General features: G+C 39.3%; 1 protein-coding gene across 19 annotated transcripts in view; it reads left to right on the top strand.

The window, feature by feature from the left end:
• The window catches only part of VPS13B (vacuolar protein sorting 13 homolog B), a 784,482-nt gene that overhangs the window by 716,086 nt on the left and 46,544 nt on the right, over positions 1–21,852 (top strand). For all 19 annotated transcript variants that reach the window (XM_060393910.1, XM_042254441.2, XM_060393907.1 and 16 more), the window contains exons 44-52: positions 1,311–1,466; positions 9,581–9,844; positions 10,521–10,604; positions 10,782–10,957; positions 11,390–11,560; positions 12,234–12,435; positions 13,548–13,736; positions 17,035–17,181; positions 19,153–19,436. In XM_060393910.1, the coding sequence (XP_060249893.1) occupies positions 1,311–1,466; positions 9,581–9,844; positions 10,521–10,604; positions 10,782–10,957; positions 11,390–11,560; positions 12,234–12,435; positions 13,548–13,736; positions 17,035–17,181; positions 19,153–19,436 (1,673 nt within the window). The remainder of the gene's footprint in view (positions 1–1,310; positions 1,467–9,580; positions 9,845–10,520; positions 10,605–10,781; positions 10,958–11,389; positions 11,561–12,233; positions 12,436–13,547; positions 13,737–17,034; positions 17,182–19,152; positions 19,437–21,852) is intronic.

Genomic DNA, 21,852 nt, shown 5'->3' with positions numbered 1-21,852 from the left:
AAAGTATTTTAAGATATTTAAAAACAAAACAAAAAATCTCTGAATTTTCCACCAAACGTTACATTATGATGAACAGTGACCTTGGGAAATTTTCAAGTTTAAGCACTTTATAAGGGTTCCTCTTAATGTTTAAACTAAAAAATAATGTTGCTAATCAAAAGACTTCATTATTATGGCAATTCTCATGAAGTCCTTAATGTATTTAAGAGCCCATTGTGATAGCTCTTATATAATATTTTCAAAGTTTTATTTATTCTGTTAATTGGAAAATGTTTCATGTGATTAACCTTTGGTTAGCTCTTTTAAACATTATGTATGATATGAAGGGAAATGTTGTTTGTATAGTATCTAAACCTTCTTCCTAAAATGTCAGTGTTATTTCTGTATGGCATCATTGACTCAATGGACATAAGTGGGAGATAGTGAAGGACGGGGAAGCCTCCATGCTGCAGTCCATGAGGTCGCAAAGCGTTGGACACGACTTAGTGACTGAACAACAGGAACATTGTTTATTTTCATTTAAACATGTATCCTAAAGAAACAGTCATTGTTGTTTTGGAATACTTTTTCAGTTAGTGGACTTAAGTTTGGAATACTTAATTGCAGTTAATAGGTAGCAATAGAAATAGAAAGTATTTGATGTCCATGAAAGAAATCTAAGTATTACTAAAAGTGGCAGTACTATGTGGATAAACGTGAATGTGGATCAGGGACTCAACTGGTAAAAATTACAATAAATACATACTAAGAAAAGGAATAGAACAGACATTCAAAATGTTAAAGGTATTTCTAATATATATGTGATCTCATAAGGAGAATGAATATATTAAATGAATTGCATTCTCAAATTGCTATTTTGTTCTTTATCAAAAGGAAAAATAAAGAATGGTAATTTAGGGTCAAAAATAATGCTACAAACCAAATTTAGCTTTAATTACTGTCTAGCCAGAGGAAGGAATAAACTATCAGCCAAGACCATGATTCTTTGATCTCACGTTTCAGCCTTCTTGTCCTCCAGATGAATGAAACAGTCTTTCCTCAAATGTTCAACAGGCCCTTTTACCATTTGATAGGACAATTATTTTTAAGGTTTAAAATGTGATCTGGAAAACCGCATTGACTCTATGTGGCATATTTGCTATTCTTAGCCTGGTTGAATAAGCTGGAAGTGGATGAATAATGCAGGTTAGAAAGAAAACAGATGCTAAGTATTACAAATAGGAAGGTTTTCCAGCAATGAGACTTTCATTTTAGGACTAGATTTTTGTTGGCACTTTTGGCATTATGACGATTATTGTTTCTCTCTCCAGCTGTTACACATCTGTATTGAAGGTTGGGGCAATTGGCGTTGGTCAGAGCCCTTCAGTGTGGACCATGCAGGGACATTTATTAGAACTATTCAGTACAAGGGTCGAACTGCTTCACTCATCATCAAGGCTCAGCAAGTCAGCGGCGTGCAAAAACAGGTAAGTTCTTGTGTGTCCATGGCCCAGACGACTCTGAATCATTGGATGTTATAATGGAATGGAAACTTAATGAGATGCAAATAATAATCGTAAAAAAAATCACAGAGCTCTTTCTAGCTGTGCCTGCTCCAGCCATGCGCATGCACGCTCACTAAGTGTTTGTTGTTGATCCTGATGATGCTGATGGCTTCGTACCCTTGTCCCAGGTCTTTTACAAGAGCTGCTAACGAGCAGTAAAATTTACTGATTTTCATTTCACCTCTTCTCCCTGTCACCACCTACCTTCTGGTGTAGGTGCTAATGAGCTGTGAAATGGCCAAAGGGTCTTTATTGAGAAGGAAAAGAAGCCAAGGATGGTGGGGACCCTGGATAATCCAGCAGTGGATAACCAAGAGTTGATTCTCAGTCATGCAAGAGTAACCTGCAAGAAAGTGTCAAGGTTCTTTCCCATGGCAGAATGGGCCTGGGTCTCCAGCAAGCGTTCTTTTCCTAGGAGTTAATATTAACTGCAGTAAAAATTCACTGCACTCTAACTCTTGGCTTATAAAACCTCAGCTCTCAGCACATATTTTTACGTATTTTATAAAACTTCCTTTTGGCTGTTTTTGAAGTTCTAAGACTGCAAAGGGGGAAAAGAAAGTATCTGACACTTTTTTGTGTTCTTAAGATGTGAAAATGTGGTTTTTAAAAGATGTTTTTCAAGCATGGAGCACATGACAAGAGTAGAAAGAAAAAAAGGAAGTATTAAAATCTGAAAACTGGCTTCACTGCACACATAATAATTGGATTTGTCATAAGAGTTTTAACATATACATCTGCATCTGGATTGTAACAATCTTTCCAAAGCTTATGAGAACTGAAGACGTGATAGACACAGCACCAGTCCCTGGAAAAGGAAAAAGGGAGCTTTCTGTATTGAGCACCTGGGGCCCCTTCACTGCTGTGTGCCCAGGGGGCAAGCAGGAGGCAACGGGTAAGGTGAACAGTAGGACCCGTCCCGTGTGCATTCTTGGTCTGCACCTAATCAGGGAGCTGGACTTCGTGCTCTCATTATTGAGAGCAACAAGTGAGAAGAGTATGGTAGCAGCAGGGTCTCAGAAAAAAGCATGGAAGAGTGTTCCCCGTCAACTGACCATTCCCCCAAGTACTTGTTGATTATCTCCTATAGAACAGGGTAAAATGGAAGACTCGAAGTATGTGACACAACCTTTGCTCTCAAAGTGTAAATTTAGATAAATTTATGTAAACCCGACAATGTGTATGGCTGACAGTAAGTGTGAAGGGAATTTAGAGGTTTCACTAAAAAGATTTGACCTGAACTGGGCTTTACAAAGCATGTCGAATTGAGATTAAGAGAGGGCATTCCCACTCAGCAGTATAGGATAAACAAAGATGCAAATACGGGACAAATGGATCTTACCCAAGGACTCAGGAGGAGACCAGCATGGCTAGAGTGGGCTTTGAGCTGGAAAGTCTTAAAAACAAGAATCGTTTCTTCCATCTGCCCTCAGAGCTTGCTTTCATGGATGTGCTCTCAACAAACATCTGCCCAGCACCCACTGGTTTTCTGATTCCGTCACTCACGCTCTCTCAAGAATGCCTGGTCTGCCTTCCCATTCACCGGCGTGCCTGAGAAATGGTCATACAGCGTTTGTTGGATACTCTGAACGACGAGAGGCTCATTCTCTCACATGGCAGCTTCCAGCTGTCGGTCACTTCCAGCTATTAATGAAATAAATTCTTTCCTAATTTTGAATGAAATAAATTCTTTCCTAATTTTGAGCCAAGATCTGTTACCATTTAGCCAGTTTTTTACCATTCCTCAGAACTTGAGAGGCATACACAGAAAACACGCAACTTGTTGCCTCTCCTCTATATTAAGCCTTCCAAAAACATGAGGAATTAGCATATTTCCCCTTAATTTTTCTCCCTCTAGGCTAGTGGTTTTCAACTTGAGTATGTTTCTGAATCCCTTGGAGGGTTTGTTGAATGAAGCACAGGTTGCTGGATTCCCACCCCTAGAGTTCCAGGTTCAGTAGTTCTAGGGTATAGCATGAGAATTTGTATTTCTAACAAGTTCTCAGATGCTTTGACTACCATAGCTCTAGTCTGAAGTTTTCCAGTTCGTTCAGCTCTGTTCAGAGTTTAGAGGACATTTACCAATCAGTGGAGTGGCAGGGTCCTTCTGTGGAGAAATGTTTTAAAGATATGTCCTAGTGATTAAAATCACAGGCACCCTTGCTAGCTGCTATTTACCGTTGTGAATCACTTTTCTCATCTGTAAAATGGGAATAATAATAGTGCCTTCCTCGTGAAGTAGGTGTGAGAATTACAGAAGTTTGTATATGTATAGTGCTTACACTAGTGCCTGGCCTACTGTCATAACCCAATGAACTTCAGTTATTATTATAATAATGAAATATTTCCAGGCATGAGCAATACTCATGTGTTTTTGTGTTACTACATATAGACACCTCATTCTTGCCATAGATATTATTACTTTCAAGAACTGATATTAAATTTCAGGATAAATTAGAATATACACTGTACCTGAGTAGATACTATTGCAACAGTATATACCATAAGTCAAAAAAATTTGTCATGAAAAATACATTTTTTAATTCTCACAAAATTTTACCTACCTTTTTTCTGATTGTAAAAGATCTCTCAGCCCTTGTACTTATTACCTATATGATCTTAAGCAAATTTCTTAACTGTTTTATGCTTCATCTTTCTTTTATAATAGAAAACACCCAATAAATACTAGTTCACACTGTTATTTTTATGTTAACTATTATAAAATATATCTAGAAACACAAAAAAGCCTCATGAAGAAAATTAAACTTACTCATAAATCTACCAACCAAAAAATATATTCTATTATTACTTTGGTAAGTTTTTTTCTACTTTTTTTCTTTGAAACAACTCAAAATCTGACTTTGTATACTTAGTCGCTCAGTTTTATCTGACTCTTTGCAGCCCTGTAGACTGTAGTCCACCAGACTCCTCTGTCCATGGGGATTCTCCAGGCAAGAATACTGGAGTGGGTTGCCATGCCCTCCTCCAGGGGATCTTCCCAACCCAGGGATCGAACCCAGGTCCTCCCGCATTGCAGGCAGATTCCTTACCATCTGAGTGAAATTGAACTGTAATCACAATTTTCCAACTTGTTTCTTCTTCTAACTTTATGTAATGTTTATTTTCTCCTGTTATTTAAAATTCCTGAAGTTATCCCTTTAATGGTTGCCTAGTCATTTGCCATATGGTATATCGAAACACACCTAGACATTTCCTTGTTGTTGAACATTCAATTAATGTCCAGTTGGTCACTGTAATAGATCCTGCAATAAATATCTTTTGTATAAATATATGGCCACATTTCTGTATCTGTCCTTCAAATAATTGCTATAAAATTTAAATTACATGCCCAAAGGATATGAATTTTTTGTAATGCTTGATACATATTTCCAAATTAAAAAGATGTACTTTATTTCTTAGACAAAATTCACTGTTTTGACTTACCAGAGTCTTATTGCTACTACGCTAATCTTTTAAATAACTAAATATATATTTTTCCTAAAACATCTGCTAACTTCATGAGTTTTTCAAACTATTAGCATTTTTTAAACCTTAAATATTTAAGAAGGGTTCAAATCAGAACTAAAAAAATTTTCCATGCATAGAGAGTTTAAGGAATTCTTTTAATCACTCTCTCTGTTAATGCCAAATATAGATTTTAAGGCATCTGGTGCCAAATCACATTTCAGGACTTTTCCAAATGTTATTTGTACTGTTAAATGTTAATAATCCTTTTCTGGGTATTGGGGGGAGAATGCCTTTCACACTTTTCTCTGCTTCTACCCATTTGTAATAAATACTCTTTAAAAAAAAAAAAAAAAGGTCAAGTCTAGCCAAACAGGAGAGGGGTATGTGGAAAGAAATAATGGGAGCGTAAGTAGCCCCACATGGCATTTACCTTTCTGAGAAGAAGTGTCGTCTTCTCCCACATTAACTGGGAAAGTCCATTTTACATTCCCACTATCATGGGAGGCCTTACACACATAACTTATTTTGAGTTTTAACATTTCTTATCACCATCATATGAGACTGTGCTCTATATTGGAGCCATTTTTAAAAACTCAGCAAGCAGGGAAAAGTGAAACTCAAAAACAACCATTCGTTAACCTAAAATTGAAGCAAATGGGAAGTGGTTTATACTGAACCTGGGTATAACGAAGTTCAGCAGACCACCATGGCAACACTGCATGTATCTGAGTTGTAAAAAAAACTTCCCAGTCAGTGTTTTTCAGCCTTTCTTCTCTTTCTCTCTCTCTCTCTCCCCACTTCTCTGTCTGTCCTTGTCTATCTGTCTGTCTGTCTCTCTGTCTACCCCCTCTCCCCTCCACACCCCACCCCCCAACACACACAAAGTATTACTTCCTTTTACATTGGATTTTTTTTCCCTATGGTCAGGGTAGATTAACTAACATTCAGATTAGCTCTAGTTAAAGTACAGCAGAGACACAGGATTCTGCAGGCGGCCAGGTTAGGAAGGAAGGTAGGAGCCAAGCTTCCAGAAGAGCGTGGTGGGCTCCTGCCTCCCTCTCGTCTTGGCTTCTTTCCTTCTATCCCACCTGGGCCTGGAAAGTTACAAGAAACCGCAGCTGCCTAATTACCACACCTCGTTTGGGGAGGTGAGTGTATGTAGCTCCCTGATGTACCCTAACCGTGTATCATACCTCTGAACAGTGGAGAATTGGCTAAAGCTTGTTGGAACAATGATGTTTAGTTGCCTGTACCCTGCCTTTCCTAGACCCTTCTCATTTCTCCAATTCAATAAAAATTGACCACACATAACATTTCCCAGGAACTTTGTATATTATACAACTACTTATGTACACATATTTGCTTCTGTGTTTTCCATCTCTTAATTGAGGAAAGCTTTATGGCTCTAAAAGTTTTAATGTACATATATGAATATATGTATATATATTTGTATCTTTATACATACACTTTTAATCATGGTTAAGATATCATTTTCCTGTGCATCTGGTACTCTGGAATTATTCTTTTAATATTGCTATTCTTCTTGGCACTGATCTAATAAGAGTTCAGAAACCTGCTAAGTAAAATCATATGTAGAAATCTTCAATACACATCTTTGTGGCTTTGGAAAAAAGGGGAAGTGGTGCGAAACCTGGAAATGTGTACTAAAGAGAAACCCTACATTAAAAAAATTAAGTAGCTGTCTTCAACTGATAAATTAATCTTGAAATTCTAACCATAATTTTCAAAATATCAGCGCTGTGAGTGTTGCCACTTTGAAGGAACGCAGGCATGGCTGCCACTGAACCCTGCGAGGGAGCAGCCATGTAGAGCACAGTTCCAAGGCTCAGCCATTTTGGATTTCCTTTCATCTTAGTGGCCTTTCCTCCCTGGCCACTTTTAAGGATTTTCTTTTTATCAAATTTGAAGCCTATTTAACAGGCTTTTTGGTTGAAAATGAAACTATAAAAACCCACCAAGAGGATCTTTGTCTTTAGACAAAGTGAGTCCCAGATGGTTGCAGAGATTCTGTGGTTTCTGTGAGAGACAGCCAAATTCTCTCCTAAATCTCATGGGGCCCAAAGGTTCTGAAGCAAGAGCACTGAACACACATTGCCAGGCCCGGACACATCCAGAAGAGGAACAGAGTTAACTACTCCCTCAGTGCATCCACATGTTTATTCAAAATTAGGCAATGCTGTGGCATCATAAGGCTTATCATAAGTGTCTAGTAACCCCTACATGTGCTACAGTAAATCTTGTGTGCTGATTTAGGACTCATAGTTCAGTTGACTTGTGTGTGTTTTGTTATTTTGAAAATATTGTTTTAAAAGATTATAATGGCCAGAGTATATAACAGTTGAGCATAGCCTGGTTTTTGCAGACGTGTTCCTACTAAAGAAGATTCTAAGGAATAGACTGTTGGTAAATAAATGTTCAAGAAATTGCTAAACCTCACTATTCAAGTAATGCAAATTGAAGCAACAGTGACTTTAATTTTTGGTCTATCAATCTAGCAGATTTGTCCGGGATAAATAATAGTTCATAAATAATTGTTAATATATTTATAAGTAATAGGTTTTTTTTAATGGTGGTTACAAAGTACTCCTAATGACATAGGAAAATGTATCAATTAGGATGCTTTCACCATGACATTACAAAAATAGGCTTTTTAATCTTCTTAGCAAATTAATGAAGCAGATACTATTGTTCCTATTTTAAGGCAGGTTCAGTGTTGAGTAGTTACTGAGGCGCTCAGTACTCTATCTGCTTCTCTGCTGTCCTCTTGAGTTTGCCTTCCTGGCCTCAAGATAGCTGCAAAATCTATATCCTTTCCTAATATCTTCCATGGCAGAAAAAAAGGAGGGTTTTCTCTTCTCAAATTGTCTCCCTTATTATCAAAGAGTAAAATCTTTCCCAGAAACTTTTAGCAGCCTTCCTTTTTGTATTATTTGCCAAAACAGAGCCCCATGTTCACCACTAATCATTGGCAGTGGGGGAATGGAGTTACCAGGATTAGCATGTACCAACTGTGATACAGCCTTTAGGGGTCTTGAGAGGTGTCCACCTTCCCTGAGGACTGGGCTGCTTTTTGAGGCCTAAACCAAATCAGTGATTTTGACAGCAAAAGAAATGGAAAGACTAACAAAGGAAAAGAAGTTATTTGGAATGGAACCACTGGTTTCTGCTATAATACATTATCTCATGATGAGCAACCTTTATTCTCTTTATATTGTTTCTGTTTTCTTAATAGGTAGGTACTGATTTTATGACATACAGACTATCATGGTAGTGATCAACACAGACTCTGGACCAGACAGTTGGGGTAACATCAGGCCAATTATTCAACATCTCTCTGCCTCTGTTTTTTCCTTGTTAATATGAGGACTCTTTATAGTACCTGTTTTATGTAGTTGTTTTGAAAATAAGAGATAATTTGTGAAAATACTTATTAGGTTCTCCAAAAAGGAAAAAAATAGAACAAATAGGGTGTGTCTTTCTGTTTGTGTGTGTACACACACATATTCTTGTATGTATGTATATACATACACACATAGAGAAGGGGAAAGAGAGAGTTACTATAAGTTGGCTCACATGATTATGGAGGCTGAGAAGTCCTAAGATTCGCAGTCTGCAGGTTGGAAGACCAGAAGAACTGATGTGTAGTTCCAGTCTGAAAGCCCGCAGGCTAGCATACCAAGAAGAGAGCTGATGTTTCAGTTGTTTCCAAAGGCTGGAATAGACCAGTGTCCAGCTCAAGCATGAGGCAGGAAGAGTTGCTTCCTGACCCAGGCTCTCCGTTCTTTCAGGTCTTCAGCTGCTAGGATGAGGCCCACCAGTTAGGGAGAGCAATCTGCTTTAGAACGTCTACCAATTCAAATATTAATCTCATCTAGAAACACCTTCACACACACACACACCCGGCGTAATGTGTGGCCAAAATATCTGTGTACCCATGGCCCATTCAAGTTGACACATAAAATTAGACCTTAGAGCTAGATCATATCCTTAGACTTTAAAATATGGCATATATGTATTACTTATTATATATTTTGTAACCTGGAAAAATATTACAAATAAGGAAAACTGTATCTGAAAGTCCTGTCTTCCTCAACCATGGTGAAAACTCATATTACACAGGGATTTGCTTTCTAAAAGTATTTACTGCATCAGTTTCCAGCAAAAGAGATATTAATATTTCTTAATGCCTGCACTGAATTATATGCTTAACTGGATGAAAAGTTAAATAATTCTCAGGATTAATGGATAATTCTGTGTGTTTTATAAAGATAAATGCTTCTACACTGTAAGAAAAATGTGAATAAGATAAAATATAATTCAGCATATAAGTGAAAAGTTGTTTGTATTATCAGTTTATACAGAGATTTTGTATTGCATAAGAGTGCAATTTATCACACTCTTTATTAAGATATTTGCTTTATTGTGGGTGGTCGGAAACCAAACCTGCAATATCTCCCAAGTTTGCTTTATTTCCAGTTCATGGAGTCTGAATTGATGGAAGTCTTATTGATTGAGCAGTTGATTGATTGTTTTTTGTTTGTTTTTAGATTATCATCTGTGGAAGACAGATCATCTGTAGTTACTTGTCTCAAAGCATAGAGTTAAAAGTGGTTCAGCATTACATTGGTCAAGATGGACAAGCTGTGGTTCGAGAACATTTTGACTGCCTCACAGCCAAACAGAAATTGCCTTCGTACATACTAGAAAACAGTGAACTGACTGAGTTGTGTGTGAAGGCCAAAGGAGATGAAGACTGGTCGAGAGACGTGTGCCTGGAATCCAAGGCCCCTGAGTATAGCGTCGTCATTCAGGTGTGAGAAGTAGCACAATCCAGAACAGAGCAACTTTAAAATTTTAAAGTTCTCATTATGTTCTTCATTCAGTGTAGCACTTAATTTATTAGCAAATGATAGGTACAAAAGAGAGGAGGCCTGAAATAATATGCAAAGACTTTGAATATTACTTCTCAAACTTTTTCCTCCCCATCCCACGACGACACATTTGTATCAGTTCCAGTAGTTCCTGTAGCCAAGACTCTACCCTTCCAGATGGAGATGAGTTATATCTTGAAAAAGATTCTGATGCTCTAGGGCTTTGAAGGGATGGGAGGGAAAAAAGCGTGTCCTCCCCGCTTGAGAAGCTTTATGATGACCTGATACTTTTTTTATCTCTTTCTCAATCTCCACCATCATCACTTCCATTCCCACGAAGCACAAATCTCTCTTTTAGTCTCCCACTCACTTTCAGTCACTCCACATACAAATCCCTTCATCTTTATGGAAATAATTGGCCCCATTGACTCACTGCACGATCACTTTATGCCATAGTGAAGTCTGTTTTTGCTTAGGTATTCTTTTTTTTTTAATGGCTTTTTTTAATAACTTTAAATTTGTTTATCATTCAAACTGATATTATATCTACGCCTTATTTTGATTAATTAGTAAACTGTTCAGTGTTTAATAGAACTCTTTTCTCTCTCATGTGCAGGTGCCATCTTCAAACAGCTCCATTATTTATGTCTGGTGCACAGTTTTGACTTTAGAACCCAGCTCTCAAGTGCAGCAGCGAATGGTGAGTGCTTTCAGATCCTAAAATATGGCATACGACTTTGACCTTTCCTGTTCTGAAATAAATTAAGGTCAGAGTGACCCAGGGAAGAGATTTATTACAAGTTTGTCTCAGCATCAAACAGCTGGAATACTGCAACAAAGCAAATATGAAAGTTGTTCTGTCCTTTTATTTTTATAGATTGTGTTCAGCCCTCTTTTTATCATGAGGAGTCATCTTCCAGACCCCATTATCATACATTTGGAGAAAAGGAGTCTGGGATTGAGTGAAACACAAATTATTCCAGGAAAAGGACAGGAAAAACCACTGCAAAACATAGAACCTGACCTTGTACATCACCTAACATTTCAAGCAAGGTACTGGGAAAATCCTTAACTTTTTCCTCAAATTCAGAAGAAAAGGTACTTTGTCCTGTCAAGGGGGGCAAGAAAGGATAGAGTTTTTTGTGTGATTTCTTATGAGAATGTTATTTTTTAATTGCCTTGCCTAGTGTTCTCCTGTTCTCTTCTGTAGTTGAAGATAAAATTCAGCCGCATTCAAAATGAAAAAGAGGGATGACCAGAAAATCTAATTGACAACATAATTTCTGTAGAGGAACGAGAGAGCTCCACCCAAGCACTGGGGAGGAAAGTCCCAGATCATTCCCCAAACTGTTTCATCATCCCTAAAGCACCAAAAATGGACTTGCTCTCACAAAAAAAAAAAACAACAACAACAAAAAACAAAAAAAACACATTGGTTTATAATACATCTGATAATCATTCTTGTTTTTCCTTTCCATTTCCTAGAGAAGAGGATGACCCTTCACACTGTGCTGTTCCCATCTCAACATCCCTCATTAAGCAGATAGCCACTAAGATACACCCCGAAGGCACAGTCACTCAGATACTTGATGAGTTCTACGGGCCAGAGAAGTTCCTTCAACCCACGTGGCCCTATAATAAAAAGGACTCTGACAGGTAAGGTGCTTCCCTGATAGCTCAGTTGGTAAAGAATCTGCCTGCAATGCAGGAGACCCTGGTTTGATTCCTGGGTCAGGAAGATCCCCTGGAGAAGGGATAGGCTAGCCACTCCAGTATTCTTGGGCTTCTCTTGTGGCTCAGCTGGTAAAGAATCTGCCTGCAATGCAGGAGACCTAGGTTCAATCCCTGGGTTGGGAAGATCCCTTGGAGAAGGGAAATGCTACCCACTCCAGTATTCTGGCCTGGAGAATGCCATGAACTGTATAGTCCATGGGGTCACAAAAAAGTCGGACATGACTGAACAACTTTCATTTAAACTTTTCACTTTTTGACTGTTTTTCTATGAACATTTCTCAATATTAAATGAATGAACGTTCACAAAAATGTTAGATTCCCCAGAAAACATTTTAAAAAAGAAAATGTTTGCACCTATCTGTCACATTCTGACCTTTTATCTCCTAGTAGATGTATTCTGTAAATTGCTTCGTTCTTAATCTAGAACATAATTCCATGAAAAGTTTCTTCCTCCTGGATGCAAATTTGGCATTTCATGACTCTGATGTGAAGAGGTACCATAGGAACGTTGTGTGTCTGGAATTCTTAAACACATTTCATGAGTCCTGAAGTCATTATGTTTCATTGAGTCTTTTGGATGTGGTATTTGGCACAGGAATGAGCAACTGAGCCAGTGGGACAGCCCAATGCGAGTGAAGCTGTCAGCCTGGAAGCCATATGTGAGGACCTTATTGATAGAATTGCTACCCTGGGCCCTGCTTATCAATCAGTCCAAGTGGGACCTCTGGCTGTTTGAGGGAGAGAAGATTGTTCTACAGGTTCCTGCTGGCAAAATTATTATCCCTCCTAATTTTCAGGTACTATAACTCTTTTTTTAAACTAGTAGGAATTCTTTTCTTTCAACAACCATCTTTTATTCTGAGGTTACATTTATGTTCTTAACAGACTCAATCAGTTGTGGAAAACTGTCCTCCTAGATGCATATGTAAGGGGTATGGAATGTTCTTTGATATTCAAAGACATCTCAGATGTCTTTTTTTTCCCCACCCATCAGCAGTATTCACGCTTGAGTTATCATTAAATTCGATAACTTGTACTAGTTGCATTCTCATTTCCATTCCTCAACAGGATGTTTGACAAGTATTAGGACTGCTCTACTCAGGATATGTTAAGAAAATAGAGCTGTATGCTGTGCTAAGCTACCCTCTAGATGTTTTTGTAGTTTTTATAGAAACTCTCATAGATTTGCAAGATGAATAAGAAGATTTCTGAACAGCCTTTTTTGTCAGGCCCCTTTTCCTTTATAAGTGGACTTGCCTGTCCATAATCTTGGATGCCCACCTGTTATTGATAACAACATAGAATCATTACTAACAAGGGGGAAAAAAATCTGGTTGTAAAACAGAACTTCATAGGAAGATTTTATATTTCATCACAAGAGAACTTTCTTGATAAGGCTAGCCCAGTTCCAAGAAAGCATATAAATCTGTAAGAGAATAGGGTACATGGAATTCCTAAATAAAATGTTTTTCTGATATGGAACAATTTGAGAGTCCTTTTCTTTTAGCTCCAGTTTATAAACATCTTTATTCAATTGCATTTTTTCTTTTTAAAAAAAATAATCATATGATGTTACCTTATAGAATCGGAATGTTGACCTGCATGTACCTAATATTGCATATTATTCTTTTATCAAATAAAATGAAACCTTCAGTTTCTAAGCCTTTGGTATTTATAGGGTAGTCCCAGTTTGGGTTGATGTTTTTTCCCTCCTTCCATAAATACAAATTCCACTGTGATTCAAAGAAGGCATTGGGAAGTGAAATAAAAGGTATGTTGCCATTACCAAAAAAAAGTAAAAAGGATGTGGTTGCCTAGGTAGACCTATAGTAGAAAAAATTCCTATGAATTGAGGTAAAAATATCAAAGTTAAGAAAACTGTTTTATAATTGAGGCATTATTTTTCCAGGAAGCTTTTCAAATTGGAATATACTGGGCAAATACGAACACTGTGCACAAGTCAGTCGCCATTAAACTGGCCCACAACCTGACCTCTCCAAAGTGGAAAGATGGAGGCAATGGTGAAGTTGTGTCTTTGGACGAAGAAGGGTTTGTTCATGCTGAAATAAGACTTGGTGCTTTCCCAGGACATCAGAAGGTAGGGTCAAAGCCTCTCAAAGTCTGCTTGGCTCTTGGCTGGGATGGGGAGTAGTAGGGGGTCAGGGTGGAGCTGGGAATAACATGCCATCCCCTCAACTTGTTTAAAATGAGCCTTCCCTTTTCTTTTCTAATCCCTTTTTAGTATTATATGTTCCAAACAGTTTATAATAGTGCAACACATGATTTCTTAGACCTTTCTGTTTTACAGGGTTTCTTTTTTCCTTTCCTTTACCAGTGATAAAAGCTGTGTCACATAATTTATCCAATAACCACTCTATTTCAGAACACTCAGCAGTCACTTGATTTATCGTATGTGGAGGGAAAAAAAGAACTTATTCCAAAATATCCACAAATTGTACTTGGCCTCCTCATTTTAGAGCAGGAAGTAGAGTTGCTAACATTCTGGGTTTTGAGTGAAAGGACAGAGGCTCCTGCAAGAAAGGTTATATTCCTGGAAAGGGTATCCTGAGTGAAAGGATGTAGGTTGATCTGATTCTCCCATAGAACCAACGTTTTAAGAGGGAGTTGATTCTTTACATACATATATATATATAAAGATGCTAATGCTGGAAAAGACGGAAGGCAAAAGGTGAAGGGAGTGGTAGAGGATGAGATGGTTAGATAGCATCACTGACTCAATGGACCTGAACTTAAGCAAACTCCGGGAGATAGTAGAGGACAGAGGAGCCTGATGTGCTGCAGTCCATGGAGTCACAAAGAGTCAAAAATGATTTCGTGACTGTACAACAACAATTTATTTATTTTTGGATGTCCTAGGTGTTCGTTGCTGAGCGAGCTTTTCTCTTGTTGCAGCAAGCTGGGGCTGCTCTCTCATTGTGGTGCAGGGGCTTCTCATTGTGGTGGCTTCTCTTGTTGAGGAGCATGGGTTCTAGGGTGCTCAGGCTTCAGTAGTTGCAGCACATGGCTCAGGAGTTGTGGCTCCCCACCTCTGGAGCACAGGCTCAACAGTTGGGCACAAGCCTAGTTGCTCCGAGGCATGTGGGATCTTCCCAGACCAGAGATCAAACCAGTGTATCTTCAGACCAGAGATCAAACCAGTGTGTCTTGCATTGGCAGACAGATTCTTTACCACTGAGCCATGAGAAAAGCTCTGGGAGTAGTGTTCTTGAACAGGGATCTGGTACCCATGTTTATGAAGATAAACGCCAAAAAAAGATGCATAAATCAGTTACTTAAATATAAGTGGTATGTGCTTTCAACATGAATCTTTTCTAAGTAGTATATGAAGGCCAGTTAAGCTGAATAATAGACTAACGAATCACATTAAACTACAGCACCATAGTATACCATCTAGAAATCTCATGCTGTGCTTAATGGTATCTTCGTCATTGTGGCTGTCCCAAGTCAGAAAAAGAAAGGGCACTCCATCAGAGTTGTGTAATTCAGAGTGCTCTTTCTCTGAGGAGAAGTCAGATTTTGACAGGCATCTTTGAAGAGCCTCTTAAAAAAGGTTAGGGTCATTTGGTGACTTCTTAAAAATAAATTTCTCTGATACAAAGAAGTTGATCTTCAGTATTCAAGGCTGGTATCCATTTCCTCAAAGTTGTCTGGGCAACATATGTTTATCCTCTGCCGGCCAAAATTCTGTAACATGGGTGTGAATGGCAAAGGGCTGTAAGCGTGAGTCACCCGAACTTGAATAGTTGTAAGTTGAGAACTACCTTCAAAACCTGGAAAGTTATGATTCACAGTCAAACACCCAGTACCTCCAGAAGTGGCCACATAAATACAAATAAATGTTCGTGAATGAATGAATGAATGAGCTGTTGGAAAATATATCATTATATCTCTTTTTTCTTCAGTAGTGATTCTCAAGCTTCTTAGTCTTTAGATCCCTTTATACTCTTAAAAATACTGAGGACCCCCAAAACACTTTTGTTTGTGTGGATTATATCTATTTGATTTTTGTCAAATTAGAAATTAAAATATAAAAAATTTTAAGCATGAGAATTCACAAATATTTCTTTAGCCATAAGAATGATGGCATCATCCTATGATGACATATCTGTGATGATGTCATAGAACCTCTGGAAAACTCCACTGTATGCTTATGTGAAACAGTGAAAAAGACAAATGGCATCTTAGTATTATTTTTAAATTAGTTTTGACCTTGGGGCCTCCTGAAAGGTCAAAGACCACAGCCCGAAGTGTTCCCAGACCATACTTGGAGAATGTTACCACTTACTAGATGGATATCTTTAGGCAAGGAATGTCTTCTCTGAGCATCGGTTCCTCATACAATGTGGTGGGACAGTGAGATGAGACACACAGTGGCTTAGGGCAGCACCAGGAAACCAGTCTACATGGCTTCTAATTCCAACCCCTAGACCCTCTTTATCTTTGTGACCTAGGGCAAGTTGCTTACCTTTGTGTCTCATTCTTTCTCTTATGTAAAATGAGAATAATAGTAGCTACCCCATAGAGGTGTAGTAAGGATTCTGTGAGTTAATATGCATAAAATACTTTAAAAAGGAGCACAAGAATGCAGTATATAAGGGGTATTGTTACTGTTTGCTTCATCGTTGTCCTCATCATTAAAGTGCTCAGAACTCCCCTTGGCCCTTGTACACATTCAGTGAGTTAGATGCTACCATGGGCGTGAGACGGAATACTGGACTGAGTGCTTTAGTGGCATCTGACTAGTGGCATCTGTTTATGTGTAAGTGCTTTTTATAAATAAATATTTTGTAAGGAGATAGGTTAAATAACTCGAAAACAAGTCTCTGTCACTCTTAAGGCAGAGGTAACCAGCGTGCTAAAGCACCCTATTGAAGAGTAGTGATCCCTTCCAGTGACCAAGACAATTTTGAGACTGAAAGGGAACTCTACTAAATACTCTGGAACAAAAGATAAAATTGATACTATCCTGGGCAAACCAGTAGATAAAATGACCTTTTAAAAATATTATCATGATAGTGTGTACCATCGAGATGTCTAGACAGTACTTCATACATAGTTAAATGTGATTCCTTACTCTATTATTTTAACTGGCGTCCATATACTACTTAGAAAAGACTCATGTTGAAAAGCACATACCACTTATATTTAGTTAAATAACTGATTTAAGTATGTTTTTTGCATTTATCTTCATAAACATGGGTACCAGATCCGTGTAATTCACTCTGAATTGCACTACTCTGATGAAATACCCCTTCTTTTTCTGACTTGGGACAGCCAAAATGATGAGGTGGCCACATAAATATATATTAAAAAAAAGAAATTTTTATATACCATATGATAGTTAAAGAATTACTCTTTGCTCAATTGTTCTGCAGTTGTGCCAGTTCTGCATTTCCTCCATGGTACAGCAAGGCATACAGATTATTCAGATTGAAGATAAGACTACAATAATCAATAACACACCATATCAGATATTTTATAAGCCACAATTAACTGCCACCAAACCCCACTCTGGAAAGGAGGTAAGCCATGAATTTGTTTAATCTATAAGTTTTCTTAAATCAGTAATGGTAAGGATCAACTTTTTTTTTAACCCAGAACAGAGCAAAATCTAACACCAAATATAGGTGAAGGATTCATTTCTTTGTACTTTCATTAAAACCATGGTGTCATGATGAGCGCTTCCAAGGTCATTAACAAGGAGACAGGCTCCCAAGCAGCAGATCCGGACGCCCTGGCGGCTACAGGCTGCCAGCACATCTGCCAGCGCTCCTAACGCCCTGGCGGGAAGCTGGCCTCAGGGCTGGCTGCGAGGCTGCAGAAAAGAACATCTGCCTCGCAAAGAAGCCGTGTGTGCAGAAGGCTTAGCCCCAACAGAGCCCCAGATCTGGGAGCACTGAGCTCTGTCCAGGAGGAGAGGAAATGTGAAAATGTACCAGCTCATTTATGTTAACATCTCTGTGGCAGAATATGCAGAAAATGAATCCAAGAAGGATTGTTTTTTCTTTTTACTCTATGCTTTATACAGTTCAGATGAACAGTTTTATTTAAGAGAGTAGGAGATATTTTAAAAGGATTTACAAACAGAATATGCTAAGTGGTATGCTGTTTATTGTTTTATGCTGTTGAAACCGTCACACAGAAAAGTATTATTTTTCTTTACTTTCATCCTCATTTATTGTTAGCCCGTACTTGCAGCTCCTAAAAATTACATTAGAACAATACACTAGGATGAAAGTCTAACTCTTCTAAGCCTGCAGTGCATTATAGGATTTATAAAAATGGCAGATTAATAGAATTTCATCTTGGTTCATTGAAGTATTGATTTAAAATACATAGGTGACCAGAAGCCCCATGTTGGGAAATAGAGGTCAACAGTAATTGCATGGTAGGTGAGGATTTGAGGAAAAAAACCAGCGTGTGCCCTGAAAATTTTCCCAGTTCTCCCTACCCTAGGGGCTTCCCAAAGCACTGGGTCAGCGCCCTCCAGACTGGCACTGCCTCCTCTGAAAAGCGGCATAATTTTGCATTCCTTGCAGGGTCTGGGTGAAGGTTCAGTGAGATAATCTGAGGAAAAAAAGTCCAGGCACTCAGTAAAAGAGAGTTGCCGGCAGCCATCTCCACACCAGCATCCCAGTGGGCTCCTCGTGAGAAGGGGAGGGCCCTCATCCTCTCTGCAGCTGAGGGGCCCCCATTTTTCAGCCCTGACTCAGCTTCGGGCAGGTGTGGGAATTGTTTGAGACAGGGTCATCCCTCCCCTCTCAGGGAGACGGTCTGGAACAATGGGAGACACAGCAGAGAGGAAAGGAGGCGGCCTGGCTTCCGGCCAGGCTCTGCCACATACTTCACACACTCGCTCTGTGATGCCACACGCCATCATCTGCTCTCTGGGAAGCAGCTTCCTCAGCTGTGAACAGGGAGTTTCAGATAAATTATCCCTCCAGGTCCTCTTTAAGTCCTAAGTCCTGAGACTCTCTCATGTGCCAGAAAGCATGTGGAACTCCAGCTGAGGGCGGGAGGTCAGGGTCTCCTACTCCTTCAGGATGAGCCTTCGGAAACATCTGTCTTCCAAGCTCCCGGTTTCCCTTTGTTCATCTTATTCCGATCGCTTCTGCCCACGGTCCCCCCGGGGTGCCACCCTTTCAGTCCAGCCATACCCTCTCCACAATGACTCCCTTCCCAACACACAGCATTTCTGCCCCGTGGCATCGCTTTTTTGCAGTACCTGGGGGAGATGGAAAACTTGGCACCCCCACCCCTTCAGATCACATCAGCTTTATCATTTTCCTTATGCCTAGAGAAGCAGACTCTGCTCTTGCTGAATTGTCTCATTCGGGCTTCCTCATGGGAACAGGATATCTAATATTCCCATGTTCCCCGCCGCTCCTGAGAATATGTGTCATGGTTTCTTAGAAGCAGTGCTTTGGAGAAGCTTAGCTTCTGTGTCGGACTGTGTAACTGTGCTCTCTCCGCCTTGTCTTGTCTTTCTTCAGTATTTTCGCGTTCCAGACAGTGCTACTTTCAGCATTTGCCCGGGGGGCGAGCAGCCTGCTGTGAGATCCAGCTCCCTTCCTTGCTGGGACCTAATGCCCGACCTCGGCCAGTCCGCGCTGGACGCATCCCTGCTGCAGAAGCAGGTCTTGCTGGCCTTTTCTCCCACCGCCGTCGCCGACAGCTCCCAGTGCTGGAGCCTGCCAGCTCTAGTTAGACAGGAGTTTCCCAGACAGAGCGTGGCAGTGCCCTTGGGGAACTACAGGGAAAATGGATTCTGTACCAGGTATTTTACATTTCTGTGAATGCTCTTCTTTGCTTCATCCATGTGCTGGGAGAGACAGGAGAATAGTGGGCAGTGCTCACCACATATAAACTTAACTTTTGCTTTTATTTTTCATGGCTTCTGTGTTTTGCATACAACTGGACAAATGTGAGGATCACACATGGGTTGTCCCAGTGAACTACGGATGAGATTTTTCCCTTATGTGGCTTTTATTAGGGGGAAATGGTGTTTGTACCATAGAGTAGCCATAGTCTATCATAATGAAAAGATTCCCTTCTCCTATGGCTTCCTAGCCTCTGTCAGGTGATAAGAAATAAGGGGTAAAATATGAGAGAGTCAAGCTGGAAAACCTTTTTCTTTTCCCGTATTTTACTTCTGTTTCAAAATGGAATTTTTCTCAAGTCATTAAGAGAGATAACTTAGATAAACACAAGTCACAGAAGACTCTGTTCTGTGGTTGTTCCTGCACGTAAGTTACTCCAATTACCAATTACCAATTATGCAAATAACAACCACAGAATCAAGCCAGAGACATGTAATGGTTCGTTCATACTGGACTTTTATTTTGTGGTTGTTTGGCATGCAGTACATCCTTTCTGTAGCTGTCGGGAATAGCTTACTTATGGTATATATAAAAAAGTACAAAAGAAAGCATATTGTAACCTTATGAGAGGTACCTTTTTTGTGATTATGAATTTATAGACTAAGATTTTAGCCGTCTTAACTTTGATGTATATAGAGATTTCTAGTAGTAATATTTTAAAAGATAACTTCCTAACTCAAGTTGTCCTTAATAGTTAAGGCCCTGTTCCCTACACACATCCCTTCTTTCACAACATTCACAAGCATCCATGATTTTATAATCACTTTCCATCCCCAACTCAAGAGGAGTGATTGTCCTTGTATCCTGATTGGAGAAGTATGGTAAGTTGTTGTTGTTACTAAAACAAGTTTATTGTTATCAAAGGGGAAAGAGGGGTGGGGAGGGATAAATGAGGAGGCCAGGGTTAACATATACACTTCTGTATATAAAACAGTCAACAAGAACCTACTGTATAGCATAGGGAATTATGCTCAGTACCCTGTAATAACATATTAGGGAAAAGAATATATGTATTAAAAGAATATATATAACTGAATCACTGAGCTGTATACTTACACAGTATTATAAATCAATTTTTAAAAGTGTTTTCTAAGAGTTATTTTTAGATAATCGTAGATTCACATGCAGTTATAGGAAGTAATTCAGAGAGGTCCCCTGGATCCCTTACTCAGTTCCCCCAGTTGAAACATCTTACAAAACATCTTACAAACCTAGTATCACATCTAGGATGTTGGTGTTGATACAGTTAGTGTATACAGCATTTCCAGGGTAAGTTTCAGGAAGTATTTTGAAAGCAATGTGAACCTATGTATGGAAAACAAACTTATTTTTAAAACTAAAACACAAAATTTATAATAAACACTTAGAATTTATGTTTAAAATTCTAAGATGTTGTTAATTTAATGTAAATGTTTATTGTAATGTACATGTAAATAACTATTGAGCTAGTTATTAGATTGAAAGTGACAAATGAAAGCATTAGTCACTCAGTCATGTCTTACCCTTTGCGACCCCATGGACTGTTGCCTGCCAGGCTCCTCTGTCCATGCAATTTTCCAGGCAAGAATACTGAAGTGGGTTGTCATTTCCTTCTCCAGGGAATCTTCCTGACCCAGGGATTGAACCTGGGTCTCCTGCATTACAGGCAGATTCTTTACCATCTGAGCTACTATGGAAGCCCAGTTATGATATTCATTCATTCAGTCAGTCACTCAGTCATGTCCAACTCTTTGCGACCCCATGAATCGCAGCACGCTGGGCCTCCCTGTCCATCACTAACTCCCGGAGTTCACTCAGACTCACGTCCATAGAGTCACTGATGCCATCCAGCCATCTCATCCTCTGTCGTCCCCTTCTCCTCCTGCCCCCAATCCCTCCCACCATCCGAGTCTTTACCAGTGAGTCAACTCTTCGCATGGGGTGGCCAAAGTACTGGAGTTGCAGCTTTAGCATCATTCCTTCCAAAGAAATCCCAGGGCTGATCTCCTTCAGAATGGACTGGTTGGATCTCCTTGCAGTCCAAGGGACTCTCAAGAGTCTTCTCCAACACCACAGTTCAAAAGCATCACTTCTTTGGCGCTCAGCTTTCATCACAGTCCAACTCTCACATCCATACATGACCACTGGAAAAACCATAGCCTTGACTAGACGGACCTTTGTTGACAAAGTAATGTCTCTGCTTTTGAATATGCTGTCTAGGTTGGTCATAACTTTTCTTCCAAGGAGTAAGCGTCTTTTAATTTCATGGCTGCAAAAGTACCATATTTTAGTCCTGACCGCAGCTCTCTTGGTTATCAATAAGACATTCTCTGT

The sequence above is a fragment of the Ovis aries genome, chromosome 9, assembly GCF_016772045.2.
Source record: "Ovis aries strain OAR_USU_Benz2616 breed Rambouillet chromosome 9, ARS-UI_Ramb_v3.0, whole genome shotgun sequence".
Lineage (NCBI taxonomy): Eukaryota > Metazoa > Chordata > Mammalia > Artiodactyla > Bovidae > Ovis > Ovis aries.
Note: the sequence above shows the minus strand (reverse complement) of the source record. Positions and strands in the feature narration are given on the sequence as shown.